Source organism: Ictidomys tridecemlineatus, chromosome 11 (assembly GCF_052094955.1).
Source record: "Ictidomys tridecemlineatus isolate mIctTri1 chromosome 11, mIctTri1.hap1, whole genome shotgun sequence".
Classification (NCBI taxonomy): domain Eukaryota; kingdom Metazoa; phylum Chordata; class Mammalia; order Rodentia; family Sciuridae; genus Ictidomys; species Ictidomys tridecemlineatus.
The window spans coordinates 126,236,419-126,256,023 of record NC_135487.1 but is presented as its reverse complement, the minus strand read 5'-3'; the positions used below and the strand labels follow the sequence as shown (position 1 = coordinate 126,256,023).

Genomic DNA, 19,605 nt, shown 5'->3' with positions numbered 1-19,605 from the left:
CAAGCACTTACCTAGCAAGCACAAGGTCCTGCGGTCAAGCCCCTGTTCCTCGCATACATACGCGGGGTGGCAGAGGGGGTGGGTTGAAGATGATGAAAATGTTCCTCAGAAAAGGGAAAAAAGTGGGGGAATCTGAACTCTGAGCAGAAGGGCCTGAGCTTACAACCTGTCCTGCTCCTTACCAGCTGAGCAGCCACAGGCAATTAGCTCTCCAGCCCTCTGAACCTCAGTCTCATCCTCTGAACCTCAGTCTCATCATCTGTTGCACCAAGATGGTGACTGCTTACTTTTGTAGGGTTGTTCTGAGTAGGAAATACACATAAATAGCCCAGCCCATGACAGGCCCTCAACACTAGTAGCTCTTGTGACATTTCTATATGTGGTATATGTGGCTGAGCTCCTGTGACTGCGGGGGGCATCACCGTGGGGGTGGTGTTGGAGCCATTTGGTGAGTGTGAGATTTTTAATGACTGAGCACGTGTAGAAGCTAGGATCCACTGGTATGTGTCACTGTCACCCAGAGCAAGGCAGTACTTGAAATCTTTGCTGTGACATGTTGGGGGGGGGGAGAGGCTATGACTGAGATTGAGTGTGACAGCAAGACAGATCCTGAGTGACAGAACGGAATAAAGTGGAGAGAGGCAGGCTGCGCCAGGCAAGCGTGGGTGCCCAATAGGGGCTGTGGGGAGTTCAGATGTCAGGGCAGGTGTCGTGTGTGTGTGTGTGTGTGTGTGTGTGCGCACACGCGCGTGCACGTCCCTCCTCATTTCCCCGAATGCAGGGGAGAGAGAAAGGGTGATTTTCCAGCAGAAAGGGGATCTTGGTCACAGCATAGGACCTCCAGTACCCAAAGAGTGTGGCTCAGGCACCTTTGGTATTGTCACTCAAGGCCCAGGAAAGGGACCTGCTGGAACTGTGGGCACAGTGTGTGGGAAGAGCCTGGGCCGGTTTCTTCTCCTAGCTTTAGTCTTCTGAGTGGCCAAAAACACAGAATCGAAACCTAAGCATTCCTTCCTCTTCTTTGTCCCCGGGGGGAGGGAAGAGAGGGACAAGTGCCACATCTCATTAAGCCTTTGGAGCTCAGGCAGGCAGAGGGGGCCCACACCCGAGGCAGGAGGGGGCTGGGGGAGCGGAGCCCAGAACTTGAGGCCTACTCTGCAGGAAATGAAATAAGGGGTTAACAACAGATGTGAGGCTGACAGCTGCTTTTATTAAGAAGAAATCAGAAGGGCAACAGGGACAGGAAGTTGGGAGAGGTGGGGTGGACAGAGTGGCAGAGTGAGCCTGCAGATCTGTGGAACCTGAGGAGACAGCTGTAAGGCCTAAGAGTCCTGAGGGTGGGAGGGAAAAGTGAGACAGCTCTTTGTACCGTAGGAAGCTGAGATAAGGAGATTTTAAACACCAGCAGGAACCCCACTGCCCTGACCCAAGGTGACTGCAACACCAGGTGGAAAGGCCAGCATGGATATTAGTTTGAACAGGGCAAATGAGAACTCTTTCTTTGAGCTCAAGAAGATGAAAGAATTAAAATCATGATTAAGGCTGTACGCTGGCTTGGAGCAGAAGGATGGGAGAGAAAATAAATACCCCAGGGACCCACATATAAACAGACCATGAACACGGCAAGGCTTGAGGGTCATGGAAGGCCACTTTGCCCATCCTGCCCCAGAGGACAAGGGTGCCACATGGGCACCCATAAACACTGCATTCCCTGGTCCCTGCGGGGGTGTGGGCGAGGGGTGGGCTGTGGTGTTGAGCTGCAGCGTGGCCGGGCTAGGGCAGGACCAGCCCCCGCTGATGGAGTGGGAGGCAGGGTATGGAGCCCGGCCCAGACTTTGGGGGTCTGCAGAGAGAAGGCAGGGAGAGGGGAAATCAGGCTGCTGGGACAGTGCTTGTAATATTGGGGTGACCCCGGGAGGCAGTGGCAGACCCAAGAGCAGCCACCTTCCCAGGAAAGGTGGAAGCCCTAGGCTCATCCCCCGCTGGCTGGGGAATCACGGGTCGGTCCTGTGTGGTAAGAGCCATGCAGCCAGACCCAGAGGCCAGGCCCACTTCCACCATAAGAAGCAATACTGTGTGGCCAGGGAGGCGGACTCTGGCAACGGGACTCGGGGAGAGTCCCTGAGCCTTGCCCCGTCCTGAGCTCTGGGCATGTCTGTGGGGACTGTGGCAGGTTAGTGCCGAGGAAGGACGTCCAGCAAGGTGAGGGCGTCTGGCGTGGACCCACTGCCTCCATCACTTCCGCAGGAACTTCTTGTTGAGGAGGAAGATGAGAAGGTTGACGTTGACCTTGGCCTTGTTGAAGAGCTTCAGGACGGCCACGCCCTCATACTGGAGCTGCAGGAGGTCCTAGGAAGAGCGGCAGGGCAGGGCGGCTGAGGGCCTCTGCCTTCGGCCCAGGCAGCCTTCCCTCGCCACAGGTGGCACTGGCCGAATGCCACTGAGACAGGGCCCTGAAAACCCACTTCACAAACAGGGCGGCCAAGGCCGAGAGGGGTGCGGTCACTGGGCAGGTCACTGGGCAGAGCAGCAACACGGGCAGAGCGGGGTTGAAATCAGTCTTTTCACTCAAAAGGCAAAACGGCAGAGCAGAAAGAACTGGATTTAAACCTGTCTCCCTGACACCGGCTCTGACTTGGGCTGGCTCCCTGACCTTTGAGCCCCAGGGACTGTAAACCAGGGATGACGCCTCAGAGCAGCGGAGGGGACTAAATGAGGTACATGTGACAGGGCTTCCGACACCACCAGCCACTCCACTGTCCCCGTGGGTAGTGCTGGGGTCTGTGTCAGGGCAGCGGACCTCCTGCTGATGGGGTGGAGAGCCAAGCTGAAGTCATGAGGCCTAGGGAAGTCGGGTGGCCATCCTCTTGAGGCCAGCACCTAAAGCCCACCACTGGGTGTCCTGAGGGTCATGGAGCGTCCCCTCACCTGATAGTGAAGCTGGAATCGTTCCATGTCCACACCCAGGAACTTGGCGTTGACTTCAAACATGCCTGCCTCATCTCCAGGGGTGATGTCAAAGATGACATTTCTGAAGCTGTCGGGAACAGAATTCAAAACAGGGACCCATGGCCTCTTTCCAGAGCTACAACCTGGCTCTTGCTGCTTCTCTTCCTGGGTGACAGTGTGCGACATGCAGAGCCCAGTCTTCCCGTCTGTCTCCCTGGGTGGGTGGAGTGTGGGGAGGGTGGAGCAGGGGCAGGGTGGGCTGGGGGCAGCTCTGTCTTCTCCCAGTTCTGCATCTGCTCACAGGTTATCTGTCCTGCTGATCCTGCCTGGTGTCCTCACTTCCGGAACCATTCCCAGCACCCTGAGTCCATCCAGAACCATCCTACACCACGTTCACGGTCCTTGACTCTGGGGTGCCCTGCCTGCACCGCCACATGAGCGGCTCCTTCAAGGCAGGGACCACGCTCCTCCTTCCCTTCTACCCCCAGCTACCCTGAGCCCTGCCCAGAGCCGTCCCCAACAGGGGACAGGAAGGGCCGACATCCTGCCTTCCAAACACACATACTGAGAGGTGGGGAGATCTTCGATTTCCAGCAGGACGCCCTTCTCCAGGAGCTGGGCAGCAGTGTAATGAAGAGATGGCTGCTTCCTCCCCTTCCTGGAGCTCCTGATGAAAAGAAGGGCCCAAAGAAGTCATCCAACAAGCCCTCCAGCACCACAGACCCTTGTTCCCCGGGATGCAGGAAGGAAACGAGGCCCGAGGAAGGTGCTTCACTCATCGTGGGAGTCAAAGGAGGGAGCTGCTGTGCTGAGATTCCCAGCTCCAAACTGGGAGAGAGGGGCAGAGGGGGGGTGGGCAGGGTGGCGGTCACAGGTAACTTCCAAGTGCAGGGCGGCAGCACCTACTTGTTGCTGGGGGCCAGGTGGTCCAGGCAGGCCCGGATGTACTGGCTGTAGTAGTCGCCCTGCTCCTCGTAGAAGGCCGTCTTCGTGCTCAGGGCCTGGAACGTGGCTCGAAGCTTCACCAGCTCTGCCTTCCGCCGCTGCCGGTGCCTGCGCTGGTTGCGGATGTCCTGGAGTTTGGGACCGAGGGAGGGGGTCAGCTGGCCCTCCCCCCTGGGGCCTGACAGGCTGTGAAACACTCACTGGAGGATGTTAGGAAGAGCAGGAAGAGGCAGATTTCCACTGTTTTTCCTAGAGGACAATCTCGAGGATGCCATCCCAGGACTTAAGGCATTCACGACTCTGGTCTCCAGGCCCCTCATTTCTTAGCAAAAGAACTGGAAGAACATCCCCTTCCCTGGCTAAATTTAGGACGTTTTCTTTGAAAAGAACCCTGTCCTTCCTCTGGCAGGTGACAATCTTGGGAAGCATTCACCAGGGACAGGCCTGCCATGGACCCCTCATGTCGGTGTGCAGGTACCTGGTTCAGGTGTGTGCAAGCATTCGCACACACATACACAGGTGCCTGCGTGCAGATACCCAGAACTCAGACCCAGGTCATTACCTTTGCCAGCTCATCCACCAGTCCCTGATAGCCATCGCGGGCACTGACCAGCCCCAGGCCCTCTAGTCTACGCAGATTCCGCAGGACACGCCGCTGCTTCTCTGCCAGGGGCAGGAGGGAGTGAGCCGTTAAGGAGCGGTGTCGACGCAGAGGCTCGGGGGTCTGGGCTTCACAGGCCTGGCGTCGGCTCATTAGACGCTTGTGGGCTGCTTCCTAGGGGCAGAGATGCTGGATGGGGCGCCATTCTTCCCCCCAACCAGGACAGGCCAGGGACCCCAGCAACCCAGGGAAAGCACCCCCAGAGCCTAGCTTCTGGGGGGAACAGTGGTGGGAAAGGGCCTAGCAGTGGAAAACATCAGGGTGGGACATCCTGACACTTGGTGTGACACACGGACAGGCCTCGTGGACTGCCACAGGACAGAGGGGCCCCCAGGAGAACCAGACGGAGGCTGCAGCATAAAACATCTGGATGGACATGGCTGTGACTTCCCAACCATGGAGCTCTGTGCCGCTCAGGGTGCGGGGGCACCTCCCTCCCTGCCTACTTGAGGACCTGCCTCTACTGCCATCACCCCCTTTCCTCTGGGGAGCCCGGCTTCGTCTTTACTCCAGCTGGCCCCAGCCCCCACCCACTTCCCACCTTCTCCTGCCTGCAGCCATCATTTGGGGAGCGAAACCCTTCTGCACTCTTCCAAGTACCTGTTGGAATGCCCCCTGCGGCCCCAGCACAGCAGAGCCCGCAGGAAAGCTCATTTCAGCGTGGGGAGTGGGAGGGACAAGGCCTCCACCACCCAGCAATCCGAGGTACCCTGAGGCAAGGCTGCTCCCCAGCCTGCTGGGGTGGAGGGCAGAGGCTTGGCCCTCGGAGCCCTGTCACGGGCAGGCTGGGTCCCGTTTTAGCCAGCCATGCGAACCAGCAGCGCAGAGGGAGTGAGGTGGGTGAATGAGGCAGAGGCTGTGGGTGGGCTGGCCTGGTCACCTGGCCACTCACCTGCTCTCCGGTAGCCGAGAGGGACAGGATCTCCTTGAGGGAGTCCCCAGGGTGGAACTGTATGATATCGGCCAACATCTGCTTGGTGCTGTGGAGGGAAGGAGTGGTGGAAGGGAGTGGAGAGGCAGGACAGGGTCTGGACACAAGGGTGGTCGTACCCTGCCCCATATCACAGCTTCCTGGGGCTTCCGGGGTAAGGAGAGAGGGAGGGCTGGGGAGGGGTGGGGGGAGAGGGGCGTGGCCAAGGACACCTCTCCCTCAGAGTGTCCTTTGGCTGAGGGACACTCCTCCTCACAGCCCTGGTGTCCCCTCTGCAGCGCTCTCAGGGTACCTGGAACCTCCTTCTCCTGGTGGCTGTGTTCTCCCCAGCCCACCCTATTGTGCGCTCTGATGAGGACCAAGCACAGGCCTTGCTGGCTCGATTACTGAGCAAATAAGTGAATGGAAGCAGCTGCCTCGTTGGCCAGGAGACTATCTGGTTGCCTGGCTCCTCATCTGCCCAGGTGACCGGCCCAGTCCTGCTGGGGTCCTGCCTCACTCTTGCAGCAGTGGGGTGAAGAAGAAAAGCCCCACGCCCCATCCTTATTATCACAGGAATGGGAATGAGAACGTGAGCTCCTCACCCACGGCCTGTGGGACTTTGGAGGAGTCTCCTACCGACTGAGTTCCTTGCTTAGCTATGAAGAGGGGAACCACCACCCATAGCTTGTCCTAAACGCTGACATTAAAAAGAATTTGGCTGGGCACGGCGGGGCCTGCCTGCAAACCAGCAACTCAGGAGGCTAAGGCAGGCAAATCACAAGTTCAAGGCCAGCCTCAGCAACTTAGTGAGACCCTGACTCGGATGTAGCTAAGTGGTAGAGTATCCCTGGATTTAATCCCCAGTACCACCCACAAAAAATTTTCTAATTACAAAAATTGTATAGATAGCACAATATTCAAACTCTGATTGTTGTCCATCTTTTTCTTTTCGGTGGAGGGGTTAGAGGCGGGTACTGGAGATTGAACCTAGAGGCATTCTATAGCCCCAACCCTTTCTTTATTTTAAGTCATGGTCTTTTTTTTTTTTTTTTGGTATCAGAGATTGAACCCAAGGGTGCTTAACCACTGAGCCACATCTCCAGCCCTTTTTATTTTTTACTTTGAGACAGAGTCTCCCTAAGTTGCTTAGAGCCTCACTAAGTTCCGAGGCTGGCTTTGAACTTGTGATCCTCCAGGCCACTATGATTACGGGCATGCTCCACCTTTCCCAACTAAGGCAACGTCTTATTTAAGTTTATAGGATTTGCTTAAACCTTTCTTTTTCCCTTTCTTTGTGTGTGTGGTGCTGGAGATCAAACCCAGGGCCTCGTGTAAACTAGCAGGCGCTGTACCAAGGACTGATTTGTTACATTTTCTTTTCTTTCTCTCTCTTTTAATTTTCTTTTTGAGACAAGAGCTTGGGAAGTATTCAGGCTGAACTTGGGCTTATGATCCCCCTGCCTCAGCCTCCCGAGCAGCTGGGGTGACAGGCTTGGCTGTCGCCCATTTCTGAACCGTCCTTTTCTTCAGCCATAACCCGAGCACAAAGTTAAGGTGGCAGAGGGCTGAGACGGAAGCAAGGGGAGTTCAAGCTGAGCTTCGGGGAGCACCTCCTACAGGCTCAGGGGCCAACAGGAAAGTGGAGCCACAGTATGGGGCGCAAGGCCAGGGAGGGTCTCGGGGGGCAGGGGCCACCACACCCACCTTAGAAGCAGGCTCTGGGCCTTGGTGTCGTCAGCCTCTGCCTCAAGCCCTTCGAATTTGTTGGCGAGTGTCAGGGACACTTCGAGCTTGCTCAGATCCACGTGCCCATCTGCAGCTATGTTCTCCCCTGGGTGGATTGAGGAACGAGAGGGACAGTGCTCAGATGGGGACCCAGCACCGGGCTCCCCACACCCTCTCCCAGGAGCCCTTCCCGGGCTGCCCCATGGTTCCACACGATACCCTCGACCTGAGCGCCATGCAAGGACCTTGTGTTGCTGGTGATGCTCCCCACATCTCAGCCCTGGGGGCCAGAGCGAGGGCTGGGCCGTCCCCCCCACAGCCTGGTGCCCCTGCTCTCCCCCAACCCCTTCGTTCCGTCCTCTACCCTTGGAGACATCTTCCTCTCACTCCTCAGCCTGAAATTCCTCCTTATCAGAGAAACCTTCTGGGACCCCCGAAAGGCCCTGTCCCTCCACGTCTCTTGCACATGACTGAACTGGCCATCGACATAATGGGAGTGGGTCCCTCTGGGATCTGTCCACTCTCTCCAGGTCAGTCTGCAGGCCCGTGTCCACCTCAGGACAGGGAGGCGAGGGAGGGAGACATCACCAGCTGCTGGCATGCACCCCAGGCTGAGCAGACATGCCCATGTGCCCTCCCACTGCCCCTTCCTGTCCCTCCCTCTTGGCAGGTCCCAGCTGCCAAGGGGGGGGGGGCACGTACCGATGAGGTCAGGGATGGTGGGCAGCTCCCCAAGGTCCTCTAGGAGCTGGTGCAGGGGGTCCTGGTGGTCAGGAGCGACCCAGTCCTGGTGCTCCAGCAGCAGCTGCGGCGGAGGAAGGACAGAAGCTGCAGGGACCCAGCAAGGCCTTCCTTCTGGGACCAGCCTGCCCACCGTGGGCTTCCAACCCCCTCCCCACCTAGCCGCTATCCTTCTGTCCCGGCCCCTCACCCTGTGCGTGTTGACCAGCTCCCCGACCGTGATGTACACCATGGGCTTGGCCACAGCCACCATGTCTGAGTACTCATCCATCGCAAAGCGCTCCTCTGGCTCTGGCACCTGGCAGGCTCTGCAGATGAACTTCCTGTCCACAGAGAGAGGGCAAGTGAGATGGGGAGGGCTGGCATCCCCACCGTGTTCTGTCCCCGTCATTCCTTCCCTGACCCTCTCTAGCGACTGCTGGGACCACTTCTGACTCTCCAGTCTCAGCTCCTGCCCTGGCTCTGTCCCAGTGTCCCACTCAAACCAACCTCCTCTAACGTAGCCCTCCCCTCTCCCCTGGCCCCCGCCTGGTCACCACGCCTCTCACCCCTGTGCCTCCCTCCCTCATGCTCCCCACAGGGGAGAAGTGGGCCACGGGCGTGGGAATGGAGAGAAAGGACAGAGGGCAATGGGATGCCAGGGCCAGACCTGAACTTGAGGTGTGTCTCCTCCAGGTAGTCATTCAGCACCTGCAGGTGCCGGCTCTCCCCAGAGAAGGCCTTGCCAGCCGCCGCGTGCTGCAGGAGCTGGGCTATGGCCCCCAGCGCATGGCGTTGGGGGGCGGCCAGGGCACCGCCCGCTGCCAGGGCCACGATGTCAAAAGCATCAGGAGCCACCACAGCGGGGTTCAGGAAGCGGTAGTACAGCAGGTTCCCCACCACCTAAGGGCAGAGGACACTTTCCCAGAAACGCCCAGAGGCCACCCTCACAGCTACCCCTCTATATTCCCAGCTCTCTACCTAGAAGGGACCACTTGGGCCAACCCTTTACTTGGCAGAGAGGAAACCAGACCCAGAGCAGGTGGGCGATTTGCTCAAGGTCATGCATCAAACTTGAGCAGGAAGCGTGTCTAGAACCCAAGAAGCCACCCAGGCCCGGGTTCCTTTCTGGGTTCCTTTCTGTCGCGGGAAGCCCTGCTGACGGGCAAGGCTCGGTTCACAGGGGGGAGCTCCTCAGATTTTACAGCACAGGTTCCCTGTCCCTTTGCCTGTCTGGGGAGTACGGCGCCAGCAGGGCTCAGGAGGGGGAGGGGGAGACGACACTTGCCTTATAGACCTCAGTCTCTGTGGCATCGGGGAACTTCTCTGCCAGGGTTGTCTTCAGAACTTTGGCCACATACCGCATCCCATAGCTGGGGAAAAGCAGTAGGTCTGCTGGTTCTGCCATCCCTGGCCAGAGCGTGGCCTGGCTGGCTGGCTGCTTCTGCCTTCCCAGCCTCACCAAAGCTGAGCCCGATCCCCGTCCCTCCACTTCCACAGGCAGGCCCCTGTGGCCATCACCCAACACCTCTGAGCCTTGTCAGAGACAGGGCCTGGTCATCTACTAAAGCTCTCCCGCTGCCTCCAACATGGCTGGAGAGTCTCTTCTTTGAGACTCCCGGCTCCTCTGTGGAATACCCAGGTCACCTATCCCCGGCCTTCCCCAGGGAGGCTTTAACCTACCCCTTGGGTATCCGGCATTCATAGACACAACACTGGCCCAAGACAACCCAGGAGGCTCTATTTTTTAAATATTTTTTTTTTAGTTGTTGATGGACCTTTATTTTATTCATTTATTTATACGCGGTGCTGAGAATTGAACCCAGTGCCTCACGCGTGCTAGGCGAGTGCTCTACCACTGAGCCACGACCCAGCCCCAGAGGCAGCCAATCTTGTCAGGGATCTTAGGAGCTGTGAGAGGCCTGTCTGGGCCGAGGCAGGGCCTGCCCAAGGAGGTCAATGAATGGGAGTGGACACTCCGGTCCGACTGCTCACCAGCCGGAGACTTCAGGCCCTTTACTTTCCCTCTGAGGGTGTGTTCTCTGGTCTGGAAAGTGGCAATGACCACTCTTGTCCTTTCTAGCTTATTTTAATTTAATTTAATTTTTTAAAATTTTTTGGTACTGGGGATTGAACCCAGGGGCAACAACCCCACCCATTCTTTATATATATTTTTTAGAGACAGGGTCTTGTTGAGTTGCTTAGGGCCTTGCTCAGTTGCTGAGGCTGGCTCTGAACTCAAGATCCTCCTGCCTCAGCCTCCCAAGCAGCTAGGATTACAAATGTGCAACACCATACTCAGCTCTAGTCAGATGACTTTCAAAAGCTTTTATTGACTAAATTTTAAGAAGGGAAAAACTATAAGGTGCTTTACTGTTTCGAAGTATTTCTTCTGTTTGACTTTGTGGATCAAAGAGTTCCATTTGATCCCCATTTGCTCAGACAGTAATGTCCCCATCATCATCTCAGGTTCCCTGCTCTGGCTCCCGTGACCTCCAATGGGACAGACCCGCCGCTGAATTCCACCCTGGCAGTGGCTCCCGGCCCGCTCGGGCACCTCCAGCCCCACTCCCCTCTCTGGCTTCCTCCCTCGGGCTGTCGTCCAGTTCTGCCCTCCCCTGATGGCTGCCCTGGGCATCCAGTGCCCAGCCTGCGGCACAGCAGTCCTACTTACGGAATTTGGTCCACAGAAGAAACGATGGCCACGAGGAACTTGTCAGTCACGGCAAGGAGGTTGCGCAGGGAGATGTCCAGCCTTCTCTGGACCTCGGGGTGGCTCAAGGCCTGCTCGGGGGTGACGTCATAGGGGAGACGGCTGTGGGCAGAGAGACCAGGTAAAGCCAGAGCCCCTCCTGCTGCCTCTCTCCCTCAATCTCTCTCCCAACACCAGGGTTTCACACTGACTTGCTAAGGACTCGGGGAGGTTTACAGAACTGTGTGGCAGGGGAGGAAGAGTTAGCGTACCCACGGGAGGCTGGAGAGTGTGGGAAGGAAGGGAGAACCTAGAATTTGTGTCAAGACTCCTAAGGGAACCAGAGGAAATAAGGGGACTGCCCATCGAGGTGTGTCTGTGTGTGTATGGAACTTGGGATTAAAGTCAGGGGCACTTTACCACTGAGCTACATCCCCAGCCCTTTTTATTTTTTATTTTGAGACAGGGTCTTGCTAAGTTGCTAAGGCTAGCCTTGAACTTGTGATCCTCCTGCCTCAGCCTCCCAAGTTGCTGGGATGACAGGTTTGCGCCATTGTATCCCGCCCCATCAAATAGTCTTTGGCGCTTGGGACAACAGGGAAAGTTGGGGACTTGTATTTCCCTCACTTATAGCCTCCTATGCCATCCAGAGCAGCCATTGGGATTGCCAGATCTCCTCACTGGATCCATTTCCCTAGCACCTGTGAAATTGAGCAATGCCCCCAACCTACAAGGATAACCTATTACTTGCATGTTCTCATTTGCTTATTTATCTGTAAATCTGAATATTCATATGACCCCCTATCAATAAGAAGTCTACATCCTAACTCCCACAGCTATGGGGCACACTAGCATAGTCATGTGTGCCCACTTTATGTTGAGCCCACTGGAGTCAATCACCAGAGCGGGTCTGAAAGGCTACCTTATTTACTCCTATAGGGGTGGTGTCGTATTTGCATGAATCACCATGCTCATCCGTATGTCACCTTCAAACACACCCAGGCTTCCCCAGTGAGGTCCAGCTGAAGCTGATCAGAGAGAGCTCTCCTCTGCCCATCTGCTCACCTGCGCTGCCCCGTCTGGGCCTCAGTCTGGTTGATCCAGCTCTTGTAGATGTGGACGGGGTCCGTGTGGATGCTAAGCACTTTGTCCTCCAGCACATCCTGGATAACCTTGCCCAGGATCTCCCGCAGGGCGCTCTGTCCCCGCTCATTACGGTAGAATCTCACCACCAGCCTCACCACCGTTGGGTTGCCTGTCACTATGTCCTGGGGCCGTTCCACCTTTGACCTGTGGTTCAAAAGATCAGTGCAGCTGGTCTCCGCTCTGTGTAGGACAGAGAGTTGCTTTTCCTTTTTGGGATTTTGGTTCTTGGAAGCCTGCTCTGGTGTCCCTTTTTTTTTTGGTGCTGGGGATTGAACCCAGGGGTGTTTTACCACCAAGCTACAACCTTTTTATTTTTTATTTCCAGATAGGGTCTCGCTAAGTTGCTCAAACTTGCAATCCTCCTGCCTCGGCCTCTTGAGTCACTGGGATACAGGCATGCACCACCATGCCTAGACGGTCTTTATCTTAAGAAATGACCTGCTATCTCGGTTTCATCCTTTTTGTTAATATGTCAGCCCATGTCGGCCCACTGTGCTACCCGGAAATGCCCTACAGTCCTTCCACGGAGGCAGAGAAGACTGGGCTTCTGCTGCCAATCTACCCTGCACCTCAACAAGCCGTCATCTTGTGTGGTTTTTCGGATTGAACCCAGGGACTCTCAAGCCACATCCCCAGCCCTGTTTTATATTTTACTTAGAGACAGGGTCTCCTTGAGTTGCTTAGGGCTTTACTAAATTACTGAGGCTGGCTTTGAACTCATGATCCTCCTACCTCAGCCTCCCAAGATACTGAGATTACAGGTGTGCGCCACTGTGCCAGTGGAGCCGTCACCTTGTGAGGGAGTCCCAGGGGCATCACCTCTGAGCCCACCCTTTCCCCTCCTCTGCATCTGGAGTACCCACTTGATTTCCTCCTGCAGCGCAGTCTTGAACAGCTGGAGCAGCAGGTAGGCCTCCCGGCGGTTGGAGGCGTAATTGTACAAGCTGAAAATCACTGCCTCCATGAACTTGGTGGTCCTATTCTGTGGCATCTGAAAGATCAGCTTGGCCAGGTAGATGGGTTGAGTCTGCAAACAGTTGGGGAGCCAGGAAGGGCTGATATGGAACCCAGATTGGAGAAAGTAGTCTCACCTTCTTAGGAAGCAGACAGTCTCTCCCCCAGGGATGGGGCATTAGGATTATGGGAAAGGATACCTTGCAAGGGGGAAAAGACTCAGAAAAGGTCCTGGGCCCTGAGGGGGTGGTAGAGACTTCTCCTTCCAAAGTCCTCTGCTCACCTGGAGCAGGTAGAAGAGGTGCTGGTAAGCTTCTAGTTTCTGCCGTTTCTCTTTGCTCAGCGACTTTAATCCCTTCTGCTTGTCCAGAACCATCATATCTGACAGCTGCTCCTTATTCTTCTTGGTCAGCTTCTTGCAGTGGGAGACCACTTCCTGCAGGCGCAGGAGAGCAGGCAATGCGACCAGCCCAGGCCAGCACCGCGCACGGAACATATGGTCTAGAATCAGCGCCTGGAAGGGCCAGGGCTCTCTGCTGTTCAGGGAATAGGCATGAGCCAGGAAAGAGCAGCGCTTCTGGGGCGAGGGAGGGCCCCTCCTACTGCCCAGACTCCATCTGGCACCTCTGCTTTCACAGGAGTGAGTCCCCAAAGAGGACCCGGCTGCCAGGCTGGAGGCATTGTGTCTACTTGTGTTTTGCTTTCTTTCTCTCTCTTTTTTTCCCCCCCCTTCAGGACTGGGGATTGAACCCAGGGACACTTTACCACTGAGCTACATTCCCAGCCCTTATTTATGTACATTTATTTATTAATTTTTTTTTTAGTTGTAGATGGACACAATATCTTAAGTCAAATAATTAAAAATTTTTTTTAGTTGTCGATGGTCATTTAAAAAATGTATTTATATGCAATGCTGAGAATCAAACCCAGTGCCTCCCACATGCTAGGCAAGGGCTCCACCACTGAGCCCCAGCCCAGTCCTATTTATTTATTTTTAATTATTACTATTATTATTGTTAATTTGGTACTGGGGATTGAAGCCAGGGCTGTTAACCACTGAGTCACATCCCCAGCCCTTTATATTTTTTTATCTTTTATTTTAAAACAGGGTCTCACTAAGTTGCTTGGGGCCTTGCTAAGTTGCTGAGGCTGGCTTTGAACTTGTGATACTCCTGCCTCAGCCTCCTGAGCCACTAGGATTACAGGTGTGCACCACTGCACCTGGCCCCCTTTTTTGTTTTTTATTTTGAAGCAGAGTGTCTCCAAAGTTGTCCAGGGCTGGCCTCAAACTTGCAATCCTCCTGCCTCAGTTTCCCTAGGGGCTGGGATTACAAGTGTGTGCCACTGTGCCCAGTTTGCTATCATTTCGTATTAGACTGTTATGCAAATTCGAGGGCAATATCACAGTGTCACTACCATCTTCTCACTGCATGTTTGTATGTCCGTTAACAGTTTAAGAAGTTTCCATATTTACTTTCACATGTGGCCTGAGGGTGGGGCGGTAAACACTCTTATTATTTCAGTTTCCTAAATAGGAAACAGGCTTAGAGGTGAAATGACCACCCACAGCTCTTCACTAGCAGGCAGCAGAGCCGGACATTCCAATTCCACCTCCCCTGTTCTTGCCCACATCCCAGCCAATGGCTCACTGCAAGGCCAGAGGACCACTGGAACAAGACTCAGGCTTTAGTGAAAAAATCCACACATTTTGAAAAGATTTCATCAGCAACCAGAGACTGGCCAAGGTGCCCTCCCCAGAGGCAGCTGGATTTGGCGGTGGGGGTGTGGCTGAGGGCCCCTCACCTGTAGGGTGATCCGGTTCTTCACCAGCAGGCCGATCTTGATGTCCATGAGGTTGAGGTCCTGCTCCAGCTGCTGATTGGAGCGGATCTTTCTGACCACCTCTTCCTGCAGCTTCAGCAGCTCGGCCTCGGCTGAGAAGTCCTGCTGGCTTTGGTTGAGGAGGTGGGCAAACCTGCGCACCACACTGAGCGGGGGATGGGCTGCGCGCACTGCCGGAGGGCAGAGGTGTGGGGTCAGAGGCCTCCCCCGGCCTCTCTCCACTCCAGTCAGCTCGCCCTCAGGCCCCTCTGTTGACCTCTGTTTGAGGCCACAGGCCCTGAACTTCAGATCTGCTCTAACTGGCTCTGTCTCCCGGCCAGGCCTGTCCCTGGGCTCCTTGTCTTACAGTTGGGGTGGACAGGGAGCTGTTCTTCTGCCCTGATGTGCTCCTTGCCCTCTGTAGGTGACCTGCCACAGCACAGCCAGAGCCCAACTCCCTCCGGGTTTCCTTGGAGGCCTCCTCCCATCCATCCCCCTCTTACTGGGTTGAGCTGCTTCTCCTCGCACTGACCAGCCTCCTCTTGGCCCCGCTGCCTGGCACAGAGCTCTTGTGGGGAGGGTCTGTGCATGCAGGGGAGCCCAAGAGATGGGGCGGTTGACGGGTTCCATAATACGGGGAGGTCAGAGAAAGACAGAGAAAAGGTGGGAGGAGAGGAGGAGCAACAGAAAAGGAAGAAGAGGAAGCAGCAGCCTCTGAGCCGCCAAGCCACCAATGCAGACAACGTCCACTATAGGATGGACGTCATGATAAGGGCTTTGGTTTTTCTTTTTCTTTTTTTGGGGGGAGGGGTACTGGGGATTGAACCCAGGGGCGCTTAACCATGGAGCCAGACCTTAACATCCCCAGCCCTTTATATTTTATTAGAGGCAGGGTCTCACTGAGTTGTTTAGGGCCTCACTAAATTGCCGAGGCTGGCTTTGAACTCATGATTCTCCTGCCTCAGCCTCCCGAGTTGCTGGGATTACAGGGGTGCGCCACACTGTTCTAAGTGTTTTAAAATCACTCCACGAGGTCCAGACACCATAACCATCCATCTGACTGATGACCCTACGAGATGGGTGTCACCATCTCTACCGTGTAAAGGAGGAAACTGAGGCAATAAAGAGGTTAGGTAACTTGTCTGAGCCACACAACTAGCGAGTGGCAGAGCTCTGGGCAGAGTCTGGGGGCTGAAGAAGTTGGGAAACAAGACCGGGAAGAACAAATTTTTCTAGAAAAATCAAGAACTGAAAAGATAAAGGACGGTCTTGTGTTAGTGCAACAGCCAGGCTGGGAGAGGTGGGCAGGGACGGAAGCTGGCTGCCCTGGAGATGCCCGAGGCCCCTGAAGGACAGGAAGGGGGAAGGAGGACTGAGGAGTGAGGGAGGGGACTCTAAATGGCACGTTCAACCTGAAGCCCAAGAGCGCATAGCCTCCAGCCAGAGAGGCAGGGGGCCGCAGGACCGGGGCCAGAGGTAAACGTGGAGATGACACTAGTCAATTCCACAGAAAAGAAAGGCACCTCAAGTCTAGGCTTCTGGATTTGGGGGACGGGGCCAAGAGCAGCAGAGAAGGGTGTTCTTGGGAAATAAAGGGCAGGAAGATGGCGCCCCCTCCAGTGCTTTCCAAGTTCCCCTGCGTGGTACCAAGACTGCCCGCCTTGCTAAGGCCTCATGTGTGGGGGCCACAAAGTGAGGTGGCAGAGTCACGGGCCAGGGAAGCGACAGAGTTGGAGAAGGTGGGAGCCCCAGGGAGAGGAGGGGAATCTTGTCGTTTGGTCTGCTGTGGTAGATTCGCCGGAAGCAGAGAGGACCTGGCGAGAGGCCCTTTGCCTGCAACAGGCTGTTACTGTGTCACCACCCCCGCTCCACACTCCTGCACGGGCGACTTGTGAATGCCTGTCCCCTAACTGTTGTGCACCCCAAGAAGGACCACCTAGACTTGCCTGGCTCTGGGGTCTTATGTCCCCATCAAGAGAGGCAGGGTAGGCCGCGCAGCTCACCTAACATCCTGTAGTCCTCCCGGGCTTTCCTGGCTCGGAAAAATGCCTGGATCTTCACAACGGAGTCCACCTGCCGGGAACACAGACGGCAACAAGGTGGCTGGCTGTCCTCGCTCTGGTCTCATGGGCAAAGGTTGGACTAAGGGCCAGGGGACCAGGGTGACACTCACATTCTTCTGGAAGTAGCGCAGGCGCCTCAGGTATTGCCTCCGAGCTGCACACATCCGGGCCCAGGCCTGGATCTGGGAGGAGACGCTGCCTCAGAGCCCAAGGCTAGAGACCCACCCACAGACCCAGGCCAACTCAGCCAACTCCAGAGGTCACAGGGTTGCGAGAGGACTACAGAATTGTTCTCAGAGCGTCCCTCAAAATTCAGAAACCCACCAAGCCACGATACCTACCTTGACTATGGCATCCAGGTTTGCTTTAAAATACTGCAACTGTTCCAGGTAAATTTTGCGCTGTCTATAACCCCGCCAGTGAGCCTGCAGAGCAGGAGAGAAAAGGAGGTAACCACAGCAGGTGTCCCTGGCTCAAGAGTCCTGCAGGAATGGCCTGTCCTAGGGTTTGCAGAGAGGGTGGGGAGAAAGGGAAACTGGTCCTGTTCTCAAAGAACTTCCCACTTTATGGGGAAGACTGAATGGTTACACGTAGCCAACCATGTCTCCTGCACACTCCCTGGCCCCAGAGGACACAGACGCAGACACACAGACACCACCCCTCCACACTAACACCCCCTCATGGAAACTCAACTGCAAGAAACAGGCCTAAGAGATGATCTATTAATAGAGCAAACACCTACTCACCAACTTCACCAAAGCATCCACCATATCCCCCCAAAATACACTCAAGACACCCATATGCAGACCACCCACACCCTATCACACACTCCCTCCCTCACACGCACAGAAAGTGGGTAGAGAACATTCTGGAGCAACATGCAGCTGCGGATGGGAAGCGTGTACAGGCACAGAGCCGCGTGTCCATCTCTGCCAGCGGCCACCTGGGCAGCAGGTTCCTATTGTTCTGATAAGTCACACTTTTCTCTATAATGACACCATCCAGCAGTGGACCCCAGCTCTCAGCAAATCTTCCCGCCAAGGTTCCTGAATAGCTGTCAGTCTATTGGCCTCTCCGGGGCTGGTCTGCTGCAAAGGGTCTACCTGACCAACCCCTCCCCAAGCCACACCCCATCTTCTCTCTCAAATGCAAACCTCACAGCCCTCCTGTTTCAGTCTTTCCCAGGAACCTCTTCCTTTCACCCCAGGCTCGGGTGAGATCAACCTTTCTGAAGTACCACTTGGATAGCATAAGTTCCCGACCCCCTGGCCCCACCCCCACCTGACTTTCCACTGGTCTTCGACCATCTTAAAGATGCCGGCCACAGCGAACATTTCACGCCTTATGAGGTTCTGGCCTTGAACCTTTATTTGTGCCCACCCCCAGCCCCAGCTCTACCTCTACACACTGAAATTCTTCCTGTCTTTTAGGCCAGTGCCAAGCACTTCCCAGTGTGCAAGCCTAGGTGGTCCTCTACCACCGACACTGCTGTGGCTTCACCCAGTTGTCCCCCCATCCTGCCTAAAGCCACTTCTCCTGGATAGGTTTCTTCCTCAGGCTACTCAGTCCCTGTTAAGCTAGGATGAAAGAGAGGCAGCCTGGCCCCCCACCAGTGGTCCATGTTGGAGCCCAGAGGCCAGTAAACCCCTGCCTGCCCTCTGTACTCCCCTGCCCACTTCAGCCTCTGCCGATGTACACAGTGGAAGGCACTGTAGGGAAAGGCAGAGGGCTCTTCTCTCTTTGCTTTTATTGTTTTTTCTTTTTTGGTACTAAAGATTAAATTCAGGGGCACTTAACCTCTGAGCTACATCCCCAGCCCCTTTTATTTTTTATTTTAAACAGAGTCTTGCTAAGTTGCTGAGGCTGGCCTTGAACTTGTGATCCTCCTGCCTCAGGCTCCTGCATCGTTGGGAGTATAGGTGTGCACCACTGCACCCAGCCTTTTTCTTTTTTAATTTGGAGACAGGGTCTCACAAAATTGCTAAGACTGGCCTCGAACTTGCAATCTTCCTGCTTCAGCCTTCCAAGTTGCTGAGATTTCAGGAGTGTGCCACCATACTTGGCACCAGAGGGTTTCTCTCTGCTCAGTCCCTACCCAGCCCCGAAAAAGCGCTTCCTTAATAATCTGCCTCCTGGGCTGGGGCATGGCTCAGTAGCAGAGAATCTGCCTCAGATAAGCCAGGCCCCAAGTTGGATTCCCAGCACCACAAAATGACCAAAAACGACCAAAAGACACACGCTTCCTAATCTGGACTAGTCAGAATTCAGAACCCTGGTTGGGTTCCAGCTGGATCAGAGGTTTCAGGAAAGACTGAAATCTCAGCATGCCCAGTCAGCCTCATCTTTGAGGCTGGAGGGCAAGTGGCCTGAGGGTCTCAGCTACCTCTCTGATCCAGGACCCCACAGTTCTAGAATGAGAGTCAAATGCCCCTGCACACAAACACGCACACCATCCCCGTCTCCTCTCCCACTGTCGTGTGGCTCTTCATCTCCAGGTGTGAAATCCTAGCCTCGGCTCAGGAGGGGAGTCCCCATGATTCAGAGCACTACCTGAAATTCCAGAAGCTCTGTACTGAGCTGAGGGACCAATGCCCTAATCGCAACATCTCATAACAGTAACCACTAATGGAGCCACTAAGCCTTCCATGTGATTTCCTACTTACTCCCCATCATCAACAGAGGAGGCGAGTACCGTCATTATCAAGGAGAAAACTGACTGCCGGAAGGGTGCAGGTAAGGGGCACAGACAGCGTCTTTGACCTGGAAGGGGTAGGTCAAGGAGGCAAACTCTGGCCTCTGACTTCAAAGCCCGAGCTCTCAGTTCCTGCCCTGCAGGCCCGAGGTCATAATCGAGGGCCATCTGCCAGTCTCAGGCTCACATGTGTCTCCCTTGGTATTTCTGCTCGTCTTTGTATCCTGACTGTCACAACATCTAACATCGCCTGCAGTTCCTGCGAGGGGAGAGACGTGACCACTCACTGGGTCTCAAGCCCATCCCCCGTGCTTGCCGTGTGGC

General features: G+C 55.4%; 1 protein-coding gene across 1 annotated transcript in view; it reads right to left on the bottom strand.

The window, feature by feature from the left end:
• Window positions 1-1,190: 1,190 nt before the first annotated feature.
• Window positions 1,191-19,605, bottom strand: part of Iqgap3 (IQ motif containing GTPase activating protein 3) — a 39,501-nt gene continuing 21,086 nt past the window's right edge. Inside the window, exons 20-38 of the mRNA XM_005331393.5 lie at window positions 16,931-17,014; window positions 16,700-16,771; window positions 16,530-16,599; window positions 14,509-14,717; window positions 12,989-13,141; window positions 12,615-12,778; window positions 11,671-11,895; window positions 10,588-10,728; window positions 9,202-9,286; window positions 8,584-8,816; window positions 8,125-8,257; window positions 7,896-7,998; window positions 7,173-7,299; window positions 5,448-5,535; window positions 4,457-4,669; window positions 3,856-4,022; window positions 3,515-3,616; window positions 2,929-3,037; window positions 1,191-2,349 (exon numbers count right to left, since the gene is read on the bottom strand). Of these exons, the coding sequence (XP_005331450.1) occupies window positions 2,236-2,349; window positions 2,929-3,037; window positions 3,515-3,616; window positions 3,856-4,022; window positions 4,457-4,669; window positions 5,448-5,535; window positions 7,173-7,299; window positions 7,896-7,998; window positions 8,125-8,257; window positions 8,584-8,816; window positions 9,202-9,286; window positions 10,588-10,728; window positions 11,671-11,895; window positions 12,615-12,778; window positions 12,989-13,141; window positions 14,509-14,717; window positions 16,530-16,599; window positions 16,700-16,771; window positions 16,931-17,014 (2,592 nt within the window). The 3' untranslated portion in view covers window positions 1,191-2,235. The remainder of the gene's footprint in view (window positions 2,350-2,928; window positions 3,038-3,514; window positions 3,617-3,855; window positions 4,023-4,456; window positions 4,670-5,447; window positions 5,536-7,172; window positions 7,300-7,895; window positions 7,999-8,124; window positions 8,258-8,583; window positions 8,817-9,201; window positions 9,287-10,587; window positions 10,729-11,670; window positions 11,896-12,614; window positions 12,779-12,988; window positions 13,142-14,508; window positions 14,718-16,529; window positions 16,600-16,699; window positions 16,772-16,930; window positions 17,015-19,605) is intronic.